The 21460-nt window shown below is 36.6% G+C and overlaps 1 protein-coding gene across 3 annotated transcripts in view; it reads right to left on the reverse strand.

Annotated features, from left to right (window-relative positions):
• Window positions 1-21460, reverse strand: part of GPCPD1 (glycerophosphocholine phosphodiesterase GDE1 homolog (S. cerevisiae)) — a 67119-nt gene that overhangs the window by 18080 nt on the left and 27579 nt on the right. For all 3 annotated transcript variants that reach the window (XM_010836444.1, XM_010836443.1, XM_010836442.1), the window contains 8 exons: window positions 19535-19658; window positions 13085-13316; window positions 11157-11319; window positions 10519-10651; window positions 10118-10172; window positions 5826-5918; window positions 2022-2099; window positions 1359-1398 (listed from right to left, as the gene is read on the reverse strand). In XM_010836444.1, coding sequence (XP_010834746.1) covers window positions 1359-1398; window positions 2022-2099; window positions 5826-5918; window positions 10118-10172; window positions 10519-10651; window positions 11157-11319; window positions 13085-13316; window positions 19535-19658 — 918 coding nt within the window. The remainder of the gene's footprint in view (window positions 1-1358; window positions 1399-2021; window positions 2100-5825; window positions 5919-10117; window positions 10173-10518; window positions 10652-11156; window positions 11320-13084; window positions 13317-19534; window positions 19659-21460) is intronic.

Genomic DNA, 21460 nt, shown 5'->3' on the forward strand with positions numbered 1-21460 from the left:
TCACTCATTATCAGATAAACGCAAATCAAAACCACAATGAGGTACCATTTCACGCCAGTCAGAATGGCTGCGATCCAAAATCTACAAGCAATAAATGCTGGAGAGGGTGTGAAGAAAAGGGAAGCCTCTTACACTGTTGGTGGGAATGCAAACTAGTACAGCCACTATGGACAACAGTGTGGAGATTCCTTAAAAAACTGGAAATAGAACTGCCTTATGACCCAGCAATCCCACTGCTGGGCATACACACTGAGGAAACCAGAATTGAAAGAGACACGTGTACCCCAACGTTCATCACAGCACTGTTTATAATAGCTAGGACATGGAAGCAACCTAGATGTCCATCAGCAGATGAATGGATAAAAAAGCCATGGTACATATACACAATGGAGTATTACTCGGCCATTAAAAAGAATACATTTGAATCAGTTCTAATGAGGTGGATGAAATTGGAGCCTATTATACAGAGTGAAGTAAGCCAGAAAGAAAAACACCAATACAGTATACTAACATATATATGGAATTTAGAAAGATGGTAACAACAACCCTGTATGTGAGACAGCAAAAGACACACACATGTATAGAACAGTCTTTTGGACTCTGTGGGAGAGGGACGGGGCGGGGATGATTTGGGAGAATGGCATTAAAACATATATAATATCATGTAAGAAATGAGTCGCCAGTCCAGGTTCGATGCAGGATACAGGAAGCTCGGGGCTGGTGCACTGGGATGACCCAGAGGGATGGTATGGGGAGGGAGGTGGGAGGAGGGTTCAGGATGGGCAACATGTGTACACCCGTGGCAGATACATGTTGATGTATGGTAAAACCAATACGATATTGTAAAGTAAAAAATAAATAAATAAAAATAAAGGGTTAGAAAAGGACATACTGAGGCTAAGATGAATGCCATACACTATTAAGTTCTATGGGGGCAGAAAGCAAAGTGGAATTACAAAGGGATTTTATAATCCATTGAGGAAAGTGAAGCACAGAATGGTTAAACACAAAGATGGAGGTCATAGCTGGTAAATGCTAGAGCTAGTTTCAAACACCTATATAGGGCTATATTCCATATTTGATACACTCTTGTACTCTGTAATGCTTAAGAATGTGTGGAAAGATTGGTAGGTACAAAATAATGGATTTTTGATCATCAAGCTAAGAAAACTCATAAAAGTAAAAAATCATGCTTTCTATGCATTTGACAAGTATTATATGTAAAGCCTTTCCATCTATAACATTACATTTATATAATTGAGTATTATATTAAGGTCACAAAGAGTACATTAAAATAGATAAGAAAATTCATTATGCTAATCATGAAATGAAAACAATGTTTTCATATAGGTACATACCTTTCAGATCTTTAGATTTCAGTGCAGTCACATGAGTGAGCTGGAAAACACACACACACATACAAAATGTAATCATTAAAAAAAGGCCTTAGTTTACGAAGATATGGCTAACAGAACTATAGCTTGAAAAGCTTGCAAGTTAGTAAAAGCAAAATGTAGAATTATTATTTTAATAAGAATAAGCACTTATTTTAATAAGAATAAGCACATATCAGTGTATATATTTTATATCTAATGAGAACAGGAAGGATCACCATGTAAAATTATATGGTATCAATAAAATAGAGAAGGATCTTAGTAGAATAAGTATAAAAATCAACAATAGCATAGAAGGTCAAGTATGAAATAAAAAGAGCTAAAGCAGACCAGAGACAACTTAAGATTATAGCTAGTCCCCATGGCCTATAAAGACTTATAGTCCAGTCTCCTTCATGAAAGCAAAAACCGATGGGATCCATGGAAACTTAAAGGTGACAGATGGATGAGCACAAACTCATTCTTCCTAATAGAACAGAAAACCAAAGCATAGACTCTACACATGCTGTATATATAGTCATCCCCACAGGCAAGGAGAATATTAGCATATACAGACAAGTATAAATAGTATTAAAACCAAATGATAAATGTAAAACCAAAAAGATTAACATTTCACACTATTAATACCTTTAACAACTGGAGTTGGTCAAATGTTAATTCTTTCACTGGAATTTCAAATAATTCAACTGGATCAGCATCAAATTTCTAAAAAGAAGAAAACTGGGCCGTAAGTTATTACTGAATATTTACTGTAGACAGTCCCTATGTCTCAATTTACTCATAAGAATAATTGGTGGCCACAGTGAGCCCACGAAGGGGAGCTCTTTCTACCTAACACCACCTTCCAGCTCTTAAATTCTGGCTTTTTTGTTTTTAATGCAGATAAAAACATTTTTTTTAGTTAAGAAAAAAACAGCTGGGAAGAAGCTGTAGCACTGAAGACACACTGAGAACCAAGCCAACATCAGTCATTTCTCCTGTTTCCTGCCAGGCTGTATACATTTATTTGACATATATTCATGCTACATGACTAGGAAATCAACAGGCAAGCACGATCCAAGTATGGAGTAGTTTCTGTCAAGTTTCTAAACATTTCAAAATCTTTTAAACTGAATTTTGGTTAAAAACAACCACAGAAATCAACTGTCATGAAAAAATTGATTACCTCTAAGTAGTAATATTTAATAAGAACTGTATTATAGATGCTTTCACAATAAGCAAATCTGTTTTATTAGATTTTAATAAATCAAAAGTCACACTATTCAGGCACTTCTATCTTAAGGAAACGAGTTAATGCACCACCAGTAAATCATCAATCCAACAAACAAATTAAAATTCAGTGTATGTCTATTCATTTTCACACCAAGTACATATAGTATGAGATTATTTAAGTTTTTCTAGAAGGATACACAAGAAACTACTAGTAGAGAGTACGACCAAGGAGAAAAAGGAAGATTTACGTTTCATTTCATAATCTTTTTACTTTTTAAAATTTTATTTGTTTATTAATTTTGGCTGCACTGGGTCCTCATTGCTATGCCCAGGCTTTATCTAGTTGTGGGGAGTGCAGGCTTTCTTGCAATGCTCATGCTTCTCACTGCTGTGGCTTCTCTAATGGCAGAGTACAGGCTCTGGGAGCACAGGCTTCATAGTTGTAGCCAGTGGGCTCAGTAGCTGTGGCAAGTGGGTTTAGTTGCCCCAGAGCATACGGAACCAGGGATTGAACACTAATCCCCTGCATTGGCAGGCAGAAATTCTTAACCACTGGACCCGCTGAAGATCCATTTCATAATCTTCTGAACTACTGGTATAAAAAATACTGGTATATAAAAGTATAGTGGTATATAAAAAATACTGGTATATAAAAATAAATGAACATAAATTGGTTTTATAAGGAAAATACCAACTTAAAAATGAATAGTAAAAAAAATAAACAATTCATTGTTTTCATTCTGCAATTAACTCAATCAGGTTCAATCAAAGATAATCGAAGTCTGATACAAAGGAGGGGTCAGTTACACTCTTCAATTAACCCCCAGAGTCACTAATTATAGCTAGAGTCACTAATCTCAATCTTGGTTAGTGAGTTCCTTTACCATTCCATCCATTTTTGTTTCACTTTGCATTAACATTTCCCCCACAGCAAAAACAACCTGTCCCAAGTCTAATTCTACATCTTTCATCTTAATAGGTGCATCTTGGGAATTCCCTGGCGATCCAGTGGTTAGTACTCAGCACTCTCACTGCTGAGGGACTGGGTTCAATCCTTAGTTAGGGAAGCAAGAGTCCCTAAGCCATGCAGCATGGTGGCCCCCCCCCACCCTGCAAATGATTTAAATAAATAAATAAGTGCATCTCCTTCCTTCTCCTAACACCATTTCACAAAAAGGAAAGGATCCTTTTCTATAAATGAAAATAATCCAAACCCATATGACTGATTATAATAGAATCCACCAACAGGCAGAGTCAGGTGCCTTGTCACAGATTTACACTACATTATGCAGCGTCTGGTACATGTTAGTTAATCTACAATGTTGTATCAGTTTCAGGTGTACAGCAGAGTGATTCAGTTACACAAACATATATATATATATATATATATATATAAATAAGTAGATATATCTAGTCTTCCATTACAGGTTATTATAAGATATTGAATTAAGATACTGTTCCCTGTGATATACAATAGGATCATGTTATCTCTTTTATATATTGCAGTTTGTATCTGCTAATCTCAAACTCCAAATTTATATGAAACAATCCCTCTCCCCCTTTGGTAACCATAATTTTGTTCTCTAAGTCTCTATTTTGTAAGTTCATTTGTATTATATTTTAGATTCCACATAAGTAATATCATATGGTGTTTGTCTTTCATTTTCTGACTTCACTTAGTATGATAATCTCTAGGTCCATTCATGTCACTCTAAGTGCCATTATTTTATTCTTTTTTATGGCTGAGTAGTATTCCATTGTACATGTATATATCTTAACACATTCATCTGTAGATGGACATTCAGGATGCTGCCATGTGTGAGATACTCTAAATAGTGCCGCAGTGAACATTAAGGTGCATGTATTTTTTCAAATTATAATTTTCTCTGGAAATCCCATGAGTGGTATTGCAGGATCATATAGACTTACTTTGCTTTTTGAGGAATCTCCATACTGTTCTCCATTGTGGCTGCACCAATTTATTTCCACCAACAGTGCAGGAGGGTTCCTTTTTCTCCATACCTTCTCTCCAGCATTTATTATTTTTCAACTTTCTGATAATGGCCATTCTGAGCAGTAAGAGGTGGTACCTCACTATAGCTTGGATCTGCATTTTTCTAACAGTAACATTGAGTATCTTTTCATGTGCCCATTAGCCACCTGTATGTCTTCTTTGGAGAAATGTATATTCAGGTCTTCAGCCCATTTATTGAATTATAGAAGCTGTTTGTATATTTTAGAAATTAATCCATTGTCAGTAGCATCATTTGCAAATATTTTCTCCCAGTCAGTAGGTTGTTTTCTTTGCTATGCAAAAGCTTCAGAGTTTAATTAGATCCCCTTTGTTTTTTATTTGCATTACTCTAGGAGACAGATGCAAGAAAATATTGCTGCAATTTATATCAAAGAGTATTCTGCCTGTTCCCTCTAAACTTTATACTGTCCGGTCTTACATTTTAATGCACTTTGAGGGTTTTTTTTTTTTTTAATAATTTCATTTATTTTGGGCTGTATTGGGTCTTTGTTGCTGCATGGGCTTTTCTCTAGTTGTGGTTAAAGACAGCTTCTCTTGATGCAGAGTGTGAATCAAGGGGACGAAGACTTCAGTTCAGTAGTTGTGGCTTCCAGGCTCTAGAGCACAGGCTCAATAGTTGGTAGCACATGGGCTTAACTGCTCCACAGCAAGTGGGATCTTTCTGGATCAGGGATCAAACCTGTGTCTCCCACACTGGCAGATGGATTCTTCACCACTGAGTCACAGGGAAGCCCTGAGTTTATTCTTCTATATGGTGTTATAGAATGTTTTAACTTCATTCTTTTCCATGTAGTTCTCCAGTTTTCTCAGTCTTAACTTCAGATCAACTCAACTGAAAACGATATCCATCACAGTTTTAAAGAAAATGCCAGGAGACGTGGGTTCCATTCCTGGGTCAGGAAGATCCCCTGGAGGAGGGCATGGCCACCCAGTCCAGTATTCTTGCCTGGAGAATCCCACTGACAGAGAAGTCTGGCAGGCTACAGTCCACAGGGTTGTAAAGAGTCAGACACAACTAAAGCAACTGAGCACACATATATCAGCATCTGCTGGGGATTGGTTCCAGGACCCCTCATGGGTACCAAATCTACAGATGCTCAAGTCTCTTATGTATAATGGCATGTGTATATAAAACTTGCTAATTTTTAGACTTTTGTCTAAGAATTAAAGGAATTTCTACATACCTTTTTCATAGTCAAACAACAAGTCAGATCATGATACACCACAGGCACAAAATCTTTTGAAAGATGTACATCAAATTCTACAAAGGCTGCACCCTGAGAGGGAAAAAAAAAATTGAAAAATATTATCCAGCCCACAATACATCTAAAACTCTAAGAACATAACAAATTTATTGTTCACTGTAAAAGTATAGACCTATACACACAAAAACTTCCTCATGAATTATTTAATGCTATACTTCAAGCTTTTTCTAAAAGGCAATCTTTTAAAACAATTGTAACTTCTTTTTTGTAACAGCACAACAATTTTTCCTGGCAAAAAAATTGGGTACTGATCCCACTCACACACACTCCAGGGCCTTTCTGTGGCAGTGGACAGCCTCCAGCAGTGTCACCTCTGCTCCTGCTATTAGCAGAAATGGAGCCCACAAGGAGTCTGGGGCATGGCTACCTCCCATCTTGTTGACCCCTGCACACCTCAGTTCGACAGTCAAACCTCAAAGGTGAGGTGGGAATAGGAAAAGCTGCAATCTCTTAGCTCTGCTACTTGGTGCACTTCAACAACACACTTTATAGCCTTTCTTAATAAAATCTCAATAATCAGATTAAAAAGGAAATGACAACTTCTGCTGAAAAGAGAAAACAGAAATGGATAACAAGAATGATGCATACACCAAATTTCCTAATAGAAGCCTAAACAGAAAAAATATATACACCAATTAGACTTAAGTCAGATCCATCATGACTTATGAATTAATCCAAATAAAGGCTAAAAACATAAATTGACATTCATATTTGTAAATTCACTATAAGAAAACCAGCTGGGATCAAAGGATACAAGGTCTGACAGTGTCTATGGCCCAGAGAAGTGCTGTGTAAGAATGGATGGACATGTTTCCATCCCTGACCCTAGCTTTACTCAAGAAAGACGCTTAACTTGTCAGTACATATAGATCATAGCCTAGAACCAAAGGAGTCTGCTTCCTCTGTAACTTCTGAAGCAGGAAATAAGCTTAGCTGCTTCCAAGAAAATAACACAAATCATTTTTGTCAAAGAGGGGAAAAAAACCCTATACACCCTAAAGAGTTAAAACAATAATAAAGTATAGCTTCCCAGTTTTAAAGTTTAATTTTACATAATCACCATCCTTTAGGAAGATAAATTTACTAAGGGATAAAATCTGATCTCAAAATTCATGTGTGAGGGACTTTCCTGGTGGTCCAGTTATTAAGACTCCATATTTCACTGCAGGGGGCCCGGGTTCAAGCCCTAGTCAAGAAACTAAGCTACCACATGCAGTGTAGCATGGCCAAAAATTAAAAAGAAAAAAAAAAATTCATGTGTGAGCAAGTTTTAAGAAATAAGCCAATAATAACCGAAAACTCTTCAAGGATGTCTTTAACATGAAACCAAACCAGCCTTTCATAACTAACATAAGACATTCTATAAAGTGATCCCCGAGAGTAAAAAGGGTTTCAACAGAAAAAGGCTCAATGGAATCTTCCCTCAAAAAGCAGACACCCTGAAAGCTCTTTATTAGGGATCTTCATGTGTTCACAGCTAATAAAACCATGTTTAGATTACTTAACTATAAGGAACTGAAACTGGTTACAAATAATGACCTACAGCACAGCATACTTGTATATTTAACATCCTTTCAACACAAAATTATCAACTAAACATTTTTAAACATTAAAATAATTATGACAATCAATCTAAGATGTCAAGAAATACAAAATGCATCATTATTTTAAACACCACTAAGAGGGAGAAAAAACAATGCCAATCAAACCATGACAAGTTAAGACAGTTGTAAATCCTATCCCAATTTTAGAGATGTTAAAATATGGGAAAAGTACATCTTAGAATAGTTGTTTGCTTCATATAAGTGATAAAATTAAAATCTAACAAATCAAGTTTATTTACTTAACTACTTTTAAAAAGGCAAAACTTAAGGCATGTATGTGGAGGACAATGGGAAAAAATGAAATATAATTAGAGTTTCTCAGTTTTCCCCTTAGTTTAACTTCAGAACATGAGGCTTAACTTGAGGTACAGTAGAAGGTGAGGGAGGAGGAAACACACAGGCTCTTGATTTAAAATGTAAAACTTCAGGTACTAAAAAACCTAAAAGCTAAAAAAAAAACCAAACCACTAACTGAATAACGATATAAAAGAAGTTAAGAAATTCAGCATAATCAGGTTAGAATCAGGATGGTATGCAGTATATGTATATATATATATAAATGGAGTTTTATATATATATAATATATATAAGGAGTTTTATGCACACACATGCACACAGAGTACTATAAAAAGTTAAGAAATTCAACATAATCAGGTTGGTATACAGGAGGCAAACTGACATACTAAGTGTTTTTCTTTGCAACCCCCACCAGGCTTCTCTCTCCACAGAATTAACCAGGCAAGAATACTGGGAGTGGGTTGCCATTCTCTTCTCCAGGGGATCTTCTCGACCCAGGGATTGAACCTGGGTCTCCTGCATTCCAGGCAGATTCCACCAGGGAAGCCCAAGTGTTACATAAAATCACTATCAAATCCTTCTGTAAACATTATTTACAAAGTGAGTATCTAAATGAACATTAAAAAGTGAGTAGTTCAATTAATGAGCATTAATGAGCTCATTTTTAATGAGCATTAAAAAGTGAGTAGTTCAAAGTGAGTAATTCATTTGATGAAATGCAATGTTTCATGGGGAGCATTTTTGCATGTGTCAAACACTTAAAACATTATCTCAAAAAAAGGGGGGGGATGCTTAAAAAATAAACAAATGGGACCTAATTAAACTCAAAAACCTTCGCACAGCAAAAGCAAACCATCAATGAAACAAAAAGACAAGCTACTGAATAGGAGGAAATATTTCCAAGAGATGACTAATAAGGAGTTAATATCTAACATAAAAATTTACAACTCAGCATCAAAAAAACCCCAAAAACTATCCAGTTATTTAAAATGTTAGAAGAACTGAATAAACATTTTTCCAAAGGAAATGCAGATGACCAACAGATACGGGAAATGTTATAACGCTCAGCATGAGGGAAATGCAAATCAAAACCACAAAGAACTGGACTTCCCTGGTGGTCCAACGGTTAAGAACCAACCTACCAATGCATGGGACACAGGATCAAACTCTAGTCTGTGAGACAAATAAGCCTGTGCACCACAACTACCAAGCCTTTGTGCCACAACTACTGACACTCGCAGGCCTTAAGAGCTCCTGCTCTGCAGTAAGAGTAGCTACCACTTGCCACAACTAGAGAAGCCCTTGCAGAGCAACAAAGACCCAAGGACAGCCAGAAAGAAATATAAAACAAAAAAACCACAATGAGTTATCACCTCACTATCATCAAAAGAATGGCTATCATCATAAAGAACAGATAAATGCTGGCAAGCATGTAAAAGGAGCCCTCCTACACTGCTGGTGGGAATGTAAACTGGTATTGACACTGTGAAAAACAGTTATGAAGGTTTTTCAAAAAGCTAAGAAGAGAACTACTATATGACCCACCAATTCCATTCCTAGATATATAGCTGAAAAATACTAATCTGAAAACATATATGCTCTTCAATGTTCATAGTAGCATTATTTACAACTGCCAAGATATAAAGAAACCGAACTGAATGGATAAAGATGTGGTGTATGTATGTACACACACACTCACACAGCTCAGCTGTGTGTACTGCTCAGCCATAAAAGAGAGTGAAGTTTTGTTATCTGTAACAACATGGATGGACTTGGAAGGTATTATGCTAAGTGAACTAAGTCAGATAGAGAAAGACTATACTATATGACATCACTTGCATGGAACAGTGGTTACCAGTGGAGAGGGAAGGCAGGAGGGGCAATAAAGGCATAGGGGATTAAGTGGTACAAACTATTAGGTTTAAAATAAGCTATAAGGATATAACACAGGGAATATAGTAAACATTTTACAATAACTATAAATGGAGCATAATCTTTAAAAATTGTGAATCATTATACTGTGTGCCTGTAATTTATTTAATATACATCAACCATACTACAAATCACCTAATTAACTTTTAAGAGGATGCTTAGGATTCCATTGCTTTAATTCCAATCTGTACCATGGAACTGAAATTAAAATGCCTAGAAATATTTTATCTTCACTTAGAAATATATTTAGAAAAAGCAGAAATAGTCTCCCTTTTACCCTATTAATGCAGAATGAAGGAGGCTGCCCCAACGTACAACTCTCTACTTTTCTACCTGTGGACCACTAGTCCAAAGTTGTTTAAAGAGAGGTTCACTTACATGACTAGCAGCATTTCTTAAAGAAGCAATAGTATTTTCTTGAACTTTAGCAAGCCTGAAAGAAAATAAATATACAGAAATATAGTTATCATTAATAAAGAAAAGATAAATTTAGTAAATAAGTCAACTATATTTTCCATAATGGACACAGTATTTATTCTCTATTTTGAGGCTAACTTTACCATCCCCAAAATAAGACTGACCATTACTTGGTTGGTGTGTGCACTCCTTAAATCAAGCTCTAATAATCATAGGTATTTACAAGCAATTTAAAGCCCAATTACCAAATCACATTTAAATCCAGGGTAATAATTAAAAGGATCCTTTGACCTTTAGTTGGTTAAACTTTATCATCAAACATAAGCTACCAAATGCTAGTACTACTCAAATATTCAACCTACTGAGCAGTTGTTGTAGAATTCCCTGCACCTCGATGTCCAACATCCAATGGTATTCTTGGTTTCCAATACTTGGAAAATGAAGATTTCATGTCACAACTGTATCCTGGTAACGGCTTAATAATTATATAGTCAACTTTCATAGGAAAAAAGGGGGAAGGGAAAAAGAAAGACAATTAAAAGGCTACGATGAACTCAATTACACCTAAACACCACTCAAACCAGCTTTATCAGTTGATCAAACAGAAAGAAATCAAGTCAATGCCCATTCAAAGTAAAGCTTCCAGAAAATTGCTGTTGTTCAGTCACTAAGTCATGTCCAACTCTTTTGCGACCCCACGGACCGTCACCGCCCCCCCCCCCAGGGTCCTCTGTAAATGGGATTTCCCAGCAAGAATACTACAGTGTGTTGACAATCCCTTCTCCAGGGGATCTTCTCAACCCAGGGATCAAACCCGTGTCTCTTGCTTGGCAGACAGATTCTTTACCAGTGAGCAACCAGGGAATGTATTTGTTAATATTCTGAAACAACTTATTAATTTAATTCTTTACCATTCTCAAAAGCACAATTTGAAACTAATTAGAACCCTAACTTAACCTTTGCTTATTTGTAAAGGGCCACCATGCCTGTCTAAGCTTACCTCTCACTTTGCCTATTGTTTTCCTAGAATTTCTGCTCATGATGGGAAGAGTAAGGATTCCAGCGCTCTTCCCACTCTCGGCAATGGTGGACGATAAGAGACATGCTGTACCCACATGTCCAGGAAAAGCATCACCCTGAACTACATGTTCACTGAGATCTTCCTGAAAAATAAGGATAAGAATAACCCAAATTCTTATAATTCAATATTCTCCATTAAAAGATCAAAAAAGACACCCTTAAAATCAACTCGGAATCTATAGAAGAAAATCAATAAGAAATACAACCAAATTTATATTCAGGTAATTTAGATAGCTTTCTTGTAACATGTAACATATTTTCTTTTAGTATGCAAAGATATTTAATATACAGTATATGTAAGGTTTTATGTTCATTAATCGTTACTGTTGATTTGTACTTCTGATCCTCTAACATATATTATGCAAATATAAAGCATTGACTGAATGTTTCTAAGTACTTTTATATTCAAAGACTAAGATATACGTGTTGTTGTTTAGTTGCTAAGTTGTGATCAACTCTTGCAAACCCATGGACTAAAGCCCGCCAGGGTCCTCTGTCCATTGGATTTCTCTGGCAAGAATACTAGAATGGGTTGCCATTTCCTTCTCCCAGGTATCTTTCTGACCCAGGGATTGAACCTGCATCTCTTGGCAAGCAGATTCGTTACCACTGAGCACTATGGAAGCCCAAGATATACCTGTAATTATTTTCCTTGTGGCTCAGCTGGTAAAGAATCTGCCTGCACCGAGGGAGACCTGGGTTTGATCCCTGGGCTGGGAAGATCCCCTAGAGAAGGGAAAGGCTACCTACTCCACTATTCTGGCCTGGAGAATTCCCCAAGGTCCATGGGGTCGCAAAGAGTCGAACACGACTGAGCGACTTTCACTTTTAATGTGTATTTTGTTCTTTACAAATGCCATCTACACAGATGACACAGAGAGATAGTAACCTCTAGGACACTGAATACTTGAGATTAAATAGTGTGTTTTATCCACCTAATCTATGAATAAATTAGTATTTCCAAAACTGCTAACCAAATGAAAGGGAAGTCAGGCTGTTCAAGAGATTATTAATAGGTAGGTACTAAAAGAACAAGGAAACATTCAACCAAAACTTCATATTTTTATAATAAATGTCTCATAGGTCTTATTAATTAGGCAAGATAACTTTACACTATAAAGCTATAAGAATTACTCAGGTTCTAATCCATCCTGAATTTTGATATCAGAAACACTGGCTAGGTGCTACTGCTGGGGAAGGTTTATTCCCCACCCTCAAAGAGTCAAACTCTAATCTAGTGTAAATATGAGTGGAAGTATCAAAGAGCCAGGACCTTATGGGAGGACCCAGTTTTATTTGTGAGGAGCAGCTGAACAGCCCAAAAGCCAAGATAAGCATCACAAGAAGCTCTAGAAAGTTGGCAGCACAGAGTCTGAATAACTTGGCACAATTTTCACAGCAACTATCTTTTCTTACATATTTATACTATCAAGTAAAGTTGGAAAAATGAGTTCACTATTACAATGGATTCTTATAAAATGCTTCAATAAACAAAACTTCAGTCATGAAGAGGGCTCAATCATGCTAGTTACATCAGTCTGCCTATCAAGTAACAGCCTCTATTCTTCAAAGAGGCTTTGGACACATTCATTTATGTTTAAAATACACACAGGCATCAAGACATCTGGTCATAATTTGAATGCAATTTTGAAATTCTCAATTATATTGTTAATGAGTCTGCCAACTCTAAGTTTTTAAAATCTGCTAACATGTACAGAGGAGTAAACATCTAAAAAGTTGTATGAATCATATGTTTACATAAATTAGACTACAATAAAAATCAAAACATATGTAAAAATAAGCTCATGTCTACATTGTCTCTCACCCTCTTCAGTGAAATATACTCACCTCAAAAAAATCGAATATTAGTTCTAGGTTATCTGGTTCCATTGTCTGTATACTATACTCTGTCCAACGGTCAGGCTGTAAGCCATACCCACACTCTGGCTGTGAATGTCTACACTTGAATTCATTGTCGCTTATTAAGGATATCTCCAGGCTATTTGACATTTTGTGAAGAACAGTGGGAGATACTCTATCATCATCATCTTCTTCCAGACCCTCTAATGTCAGCTTTACCCTAAATGAAAGGAAAAAATGATGAAATGCAAAAAGTGAAGAAAGAAAATTATATATATTACCTAAACACTAAATTTAAAAGTGCTCCCTTTATATGCTAAACCCTCAAATAACAAAAGAACTATACATACTACAGGTTATGGCATTAGTTATATTTCATAAAATAGTGGTGTTTTTATCTCCACACATTTTTGCCAAGTATTAAAACGAGATAAATGCTCATTATGCATAAGGCTATTTTCATTAAAACGAGATAAATGCTCATTATGCATAAGGCTGTTTTCATTAATTCTTTGAGTTTTTTAAAATGAATCTAAAGAGGCATTTACTATTATCCATTTATAACTGGCTATCTCAATTTCTTATGAGAAGTTTCACAAATATATATATATAACAAGTACAATTTTGAACCATATTCTGTTAGTGTGCATTAAAAGACTGTTAGACAGGGACTTCCCCAGTGGTCCAGTTGTTAAGAATCCGTGTTCCAATGCATGGGTTGTAGGCTGGATCCCTAGTTGCAGAACTAAGATCCCACATGCTGCAGAGCAATTAAGCCCACATCACAACTACTGAGCCCATGTGCCTTAGAACCTGAGCACCACAACTAGAGAAAAGCCCTCATGTCTCAACTAGAAAAGACCACATGCCACATTCAGAGATCCTGAATGTTGCAACTAAAACCCGATGTAGCCAAATAAACATTAAAAAATAAATCCTGTTAAGAGTTGGAGGTCATAAATTTTTAAATTTCCCATACTTCTCCTCACTACACTGAGACCAGGTACTTTGTGAACAGATTATTAAAGAAAACTATGGTATTAATGGTATTAAAAGCATGGCATATACATTTGCAAGTATGCATGGCTTTTATGTATTTACATATATGTACTTTTTAATGAAACAAAGGAACAAAACAAGAAACCAAGAGTCTTATACTCCCACAGCAATGAAAACAAAAGACAAGTTACCTAAGCCACTGGGTCACAAAGACTAATTTACTCCCAGTGAGAAGCAATCAGCTGCAGAGAACACTTGTAATGCCAATAAGTTAACTCAATTCTAGAATATTTCTTGCACCAACTGCAAGTTTCATAGATTATATAACTTTAATACCAATGATGTAGGAGTAATGTTACTGTATAGAATACAGTTGAGCTAGGAAAGCTTTTCATTCTAGATTTAAATGAGATCCACTTAATAATATAAGTAATAGAACTGCATTAGTGAGGCCTATTCTCTCTGCCTGCTGCCTCCAACAACTGTGCAGACTTATCTTACAGGCACATATGCCAAGGTATCCCAAAGGAGACATGATTATTCAATCAGTAATAATGTATCACAGTCATACTGTGAAATCAAAAGTAGCACCACTTTAATAATCCAAACAAAAAAGATCCTTTCTTCTCTTCAAACTCTTAGGAATAGCTCTGAACAACTGATTTTGCTGGTGAGCCTGAAGGAAGAAACATTCTCTACCAGGACATATAAAAAGCGACCACAAATGAACTGTAATGAATTGGCAAGGAAGGCATGGAAGATTAAATATGACTATTCTCAGGACTTCCTGGTGGTCCAGTGGTTAAGACTCCAAGATTCCAACATAGGCAACAGGGGTTTGATCCCTGGTCAGGAACTAGGATGCTGCATGCTGTGGCCAAAAAAAAAAAAGCTTGTCTACAAATAGCAATGTGCAACTACCTCTCTCTCTTTCCACCTCCAAAAAAAACCAAGTTTAAAGGGATCAATGAAAGAATTCAGTTCATTTATATTAAAGGTTTTCTTCAAATAGCTATATAAATGTTATCAGTTCAGTTCAGTCACTCAGTTGTGTCTGACTCTTTGCAACCCCATGACTATAGCACGCCAGGCTTCCTTGTCCATCACCAACTCCCAGAGCTTGCTCAAACTCATGTCCATTGAGTCGGTGATGCCATGCAACCATCTCATCCTCTGTCATGCACTTTTCCTCCCACCTTCAATCTTTCCCAGCATCAGGGTCTTTCCCAAGGAGTCAGTTCTTCGTATTAGGTGGCCAAAGTATTGGAGACTCAGCTTCAGTATCAGTCCTTCCAACGAATATTCTGGACTGATTTCGTTTAGGATTGAGTGATTGGATCTCCTTGCAGTCAAGAGTCTTCCTAACACCACAGTTCAAAAGCATCAATTCTTTGGCGCTCACCCTTCTCTATGGTCCAACTCTCACATTCATACATGGTTACTGGAAAAACCATAGCTTTGACTAGACAGTCCTTTGTTGACAAAGTAATGCCTATGCTTTTTCATACACTGTCTAGGTTAGTCATAGCTTTTCTTCCAAGGAGTAAGCGTCTTTTAACTTAATGGCTGCAGTCACCATCTGCAATGATTTTGGAGTGCAAAAAAATAAAGTCTCTCACTGTTTCCATTGTTTCTCCAACTACTTGCCATGACGTGGTGGGACCAGATGCCATGATTTTCGTTTTCTGAATGTTGAGTTTTAAAGCAGCTTTTTCACTCTTCTTTCACTTTCATCAAGAGGCTCTTTAGTTGTTCTTCACTTTCTGCCAGAAGGGTGGTGTCGTCTGCATATCTGAGGTTACTGATATTTCTCCTGGGAATCTTGATTCCAGCTTGTGCTTCATCCAGCCCAGCATTTCACATGATGTACTCTGCATATAGGTTAAATAAGCAGGGTGACAATATACAGCCTTGACGTACTCCTTTCCCAATTTGGAACCAGTCTGTTTCATATCTACCTGTAACTGTTGCTTCTTGACTTGCATACAGATACAGGTATGCATATAGGACCTGCATACAGGAGGCAGGTAAGGTGGTCTGGTATTCCCATCTCTTTCAGAATTTTCCAGAGTTTGTTGTGATCCACACAGTCAAAGGCTTTGGCATAGTCAATAAAGCAGAAGTAGACCTTTTTTCTGGAACTCTCTTGCTTTTTCTATGATCCAACAGATGTTGGCAATTTGATCTCTGATTCCTCTGCCTTTTCTAATCCAGCTTGAACATCTGGAAGTTCACGGTTCATGTACTGTTGAAGACTAGCTTGGAGAATTTTGAGCATTATCTTGCTAGCATGTGAGATGAGTACAATTGTGTGGTAACTTGAACATTCTTTGGTATTGCCTTTCTTTGGAATTGGAATGAATATATATATGTTATAGTCTATCATGAAGTAACACTGCTTTCCAAGTTCTGGTGGAATCAAGTGAAACAGAAACTTGTGTGTAAAATGTGGTGGTGAGATTTGCTTGTTAGATTACTCCATCTGGCTTGTGGAAATCACTAAGTAAGCAGTGCTGAAGGCAAGTCCAAGTCAGAGTCTCCCAAAGAGCCTGAACAGCTGCAGAAGCTCTTCATCAGGAGTGAGCTTTGCAACAACTGAGGAGAGTCTGAGAAGCCATTCTGAGCATTGGGGAATGCTCACACTGTGGTCATGAGGGGTCCAAATATCAAGCACTCTAGAGGCATGGGTTTGTCACATAAGTCACAATGGAGGCGGCAGATCTCGCCATGAATGCAAGACCACACAAGGTGGATGGAAGAGTTGTGGAACCAAAGAGGGTTGTATCAAGAGAAGAAGCTCAAACTGCCCACTTAAATGTGAAAAGGTTTTTGTTGGTAGCATTAAAGAAGACACTGAATAACATCACCTAAGAGATTAATTTGAACAGTATGGGAAAACTGAAGTGATTGAAATCATGAATCACTGAGGCAGCAGCAAAAAGAGAGGCTTTGCTTTTGTAACCTCTGATGACCATGACTCTGTAGATAAGACTGCCATTCAGAAATACCATATTGTGAATGGCGACAACTGTGAAGTAAGAAAGCCCTATCTAAGTAAGAGATAGCTACTGCTTCATCAAACCAAAGAGGCAGAAGTACTTCTGGAAACTTTGGTGGTAATAAAGGAGGTTGTTGTGGTGAGGATGACAACTCTGGTTGTGGAGTAAACTTCGGTGGTCGAGGTGGCTTTGGTAATAGCCATTGGTGGTGGTGGATATGGTGGCAGTGGGGATGGCTATGGATTTGATAATAATGGAAACAATTTTGGAGGTGGCAGAAGCTACAATGATTTTGGCAATTACAACATCAATCTTCAAATACTGGACTCATGAAAGGATGAAACTTTGGAGGGAGAAGTTCTGGCTCATATGGTGGAGGGAGAAGTTCTGGCTCATATGGTAGTGAAGGCCAATACCTTGCTAAACCACAAAAGGAAGGTGACTCTGGTGGTTCCAGCAGTAGCAGTAGATATGGCAGTGGCAGAAGGTTTTAATTACTGCCAGGAAACAAAGCTTAGCAGGAGAGCCAGAGAAGTGACAGGTTGTAACAGATTTGTGAACTCAGACAAGCACAGTGGTGGCAGGGTCCAGCAACTATGAAGAAAGATGTTTTAGGCAATACTCATCTGTATGGGTAAAAAACTTGAGGACTGTATTTGTGACTAATTGTGTAACAGGTTATTCAAGTTTGTTCTGTGTAAAGCATTCTAGGACAGTTTTAAAGTAGACTTTTTTTTGCACCCATGCTGTTGATTGCTACATGTAACAGTCTGATCATGACAATGAATAAATGTGTCTCTAAAAATAAATAAATAAAATGTGGTGTTAAGGAGATAAAAAATCATGTTAAGTGTTTTATTTAAAACGCAAACACTTGTTGCTAAGCTTTTAAAATAGTCATGATAAATTTGCAGATAAATTATTTTCTAGCAAATGAAGGCTGAAGCTATCAATACTGTGAATTCGGGGGAAAGAGATGGTCAAAACAAACATCAATTACTAGCTATGCACAATTATTTCAGTAGGAATCAGTTAATTTATAGTGGTCAAATAAGTATGGTTATAAAAATGTAACAATTTAAGCCTAAGCAACACAGTAATATATACAAACACTCAATTTCTATATAAACAAGAAAAACATAGGACTCAGTATGCATAAGCAATCCAAGCAGAACACAATTAATTATCTATTAATTTTTTTGGCTGCACCGCAGTATGCAGGATCTTAGTTCACCAAACAAGGATGGAACCACATCCCTTACAGTGGAAACGAGAAGTCTTACCATTATCATTTCAAAGTCATAAAACGAAGATACTTTACAGCTATAACACAACTTATTTGCTTCTTTTAACATGTAAATACAATATCTAATTATTTATGACTATCTGGTTAGAGAATCTTTGCAATCAAACTGACCGAGCAGATCAGCTACGTGGTCCAATTACCTAGGTTTCTCAGAAGCAAAGCAGAGGCCTAAAAAAGCTAATGATCAGAGACAAGGTACATCCAACACACTTTACTCACTTTCAGAACAGGCCAATGGAAAGGGTTGAGAAGTGTCATCGACCTTTTCCCATATGTATTTTATGACTAGGATTAGTAATATAGTATTTTCAGCAGTTACTGTAAAGCATTTATGGATTTACAAACTGCAACATCATTATTAATTTTATCATGAAAATAGATATTAACTATTATTATTAACTACTTTAGTTACTGAAAATGGCCCTTTTGACCCAGTCCCTGACATTTTGTTAGAAAAAGCTGCATTACATAGCATATTTAGAATTCTCGGTCCCAAAGTTAAGAAAATTCAAATGATAAGGCTGCCTGCTTTGCTAAGAAATCAGTTCATTCAAAGATATACATGGTGACATTACAAAAGTTTGTTACTATTTATTTATTTATACAAAGCTTGACATTTATTTCTTAAATTAAGATTAAAATTGCACTAATCTGGAACTGCTATGGTAACTGTGACCTTTCCTTAATGAAAAGGTTTTTTGTTTTTAAGACACAGGAAAATTTAGGACACTGAAGTGTATTTCCAATGACCATTTTTCTGTTTGTGCCATTTCCCCCTCATTTAACACAAAATCATTTCATCACATCAATTTTAAAACAAATATTTATTGCTACACTAAGAAATTTCAAATGGTAGGAACTACAAAGACATGTCAGCCTAGAAATCACTTACGTAAGGTAAAAAAAAAATTTTTCTGATTTCACATTTGGAGATTAAGACTAATGTAAGTACATTTAACTGTAGTAATCTTCATGCAAGGAAGCAAATTCACTTTTACAAGACCCTGTTGTTTGTTAGAATATAAGTATGCTATTTCCTCAGTTGATACACTCAAAGCCTATAACCAGATGGATCAGAAATCTACAGCAATGGTGAAAATAAATAACTTAAGTAACAAATACACATGGTCCTACCTAAATCTAGATTTTTTAAATTTTTTCTTGGTTATTGAGACAGGAGGTTTTTCGGAATAATGCAAACGTAATCTGATTTCGGTCTGACATGTCAGCCATCCAGAATCCAGAGTCTCAATACCATCTAGAAAAAGTATGAAGAACACTAATTAATATACACATTTTAAAAAACAATCCAATAACTACACGTTGACAGTTTCAGTTCACATTCACAGTTTGATACACTCAGGTTATCTATCACTGGTATTTCTCTTCAAAGCAAATATACAAGCAGTCTTAAATTTGTCATTAAAAGAAAACTTTTACATGAAGTATATAAAGTATATACATACGAAGGGGGAAAAACTAAATGAACATTAATAACTAAACAAACTAAATTAAAATACTCTTATTGAATATATTATTGAAGCAATACAAATCTACCTCAGAAAGAATACATATCCCAAGAAGGCTTATAACCTAGCAGTTGTTCTACTGGTGACCACAGTTACAATTCCGAAGTGTCACATGAGACACTCAGCTGAAAACTAGTTATTCCACTAGTGCTGGCAGTGGAGATACCAGGAGGTAGAATCGAACAAAATCAATGTACTGGGAGCTGCTAGGGGCAAGGAACAGGCGGTTGCCACCCAGAGGGTAGCCGAGGCCGAACAGGATAAGGGGCTTGGAACAGAGCCTGACACACACCAAGTACTGAACAAATACTTGTTGAAAGATTTTATCGAGTAACAACACCCCATTTCTGGAGCTGTTTATCTCCTGAGCCATGGCATAGTTCATGACTCCAAGGAGATTAAGCCCTGAGCCTTTGGGGTGGGAGCACTGACTCCAAGACCCTAGACTACCAGAGAACTAATCCTAGAGCGTATCGAATAGTGAGAATCACACAAAAGAAACCACTTGAATACAAGACCCAGCATCACCCAACCACCAGTAGCATCCTGTACAGGACGCTTCATCTGAACAACAAACAAAACAAAAATACAAACCAAATCATCAGTAGACAGGCGTACTACCTCACTCAGCATTTCTCATCAGAACAAACAAAAACTCAGCACAAATCTCACCCTATAGGAAGCTCACTACAAACCACTGGACCAACCTTAAGAGGGCAGAAACCAAAAGGAAGAAAGAATTCAACCTTCTTCAAGGAAAGAATTCAACTTTCCTTGAAGCCTGAGAAAAGGAGACCTCAAACACAATAACTTAAAAAAAAATGAAAAGGCAGAGAAATAATGCACAAATGAAGGAACAAACTAGAAATACAGAAGCTCAAATAAATGAAGAGGAAACAGGCAAACTACCTGAAAAAGAATACAGAATAATGATAATAAAGATGATCAAAAACCTTGAAAACAAAATGCAGAAAATGCAAGAATCAATAAACAAAGACCTAGAAGAATTAAACAATAAACATACAGAGACACACACAATTACTCAAATTAAAAATACTCTAGAAGGAATCAATAGCAGAATATCTGAAGCAGAAGAAAAAAAATCACTGAGCTGGAAGATAAAATGGGAGAAATATCTTCTGAAGAGCAGAATGAAGTAAAAAGAATGAAAAGAGCTGAGGATAGTCTCAGAGACCTCTGGGACCATATCAAATGTACCAACATTCCAATTATAGGGGTCCCAGAAGAAGAAGAGAAAAAGAAAGGGTATGAGAAAATTTTTGAAGAGATTATAGTTGAAAATTTCCCCAACATGGAAAAGGAAATAGTCAAGTCCAAGAGGCACAAAAGTCCCATACAGGATAAACTCAAGGAGAAACACCAGGACAGTAACAAAAACTAAACACAAAGAAAGAATATTAAAAGCAGCAAGGGAAATGCAACAAGTAACATACAAGGGAAACCCCATACATTTAACAGCTTATCTTTCAGCAGCAACTCTGCAGGCCAGAAGAGAATGGCAGGATATATT

Source organism: Bison bison, unplaced genomic scaffold (assembly GCF_000754665.1).
Source record: "Bison bison bison isolate TAMUID 2011002044 unplaced genomic scaffold, Bison_UMD1.0 scf7180017864063, whole genome shotgun sequence".
NCBI classification, from domain to species: Eukaryota; Metazoa; Chordata; class Mammalia; order Artiodactyla; family Bovidae; genus Bison; species Bison bison.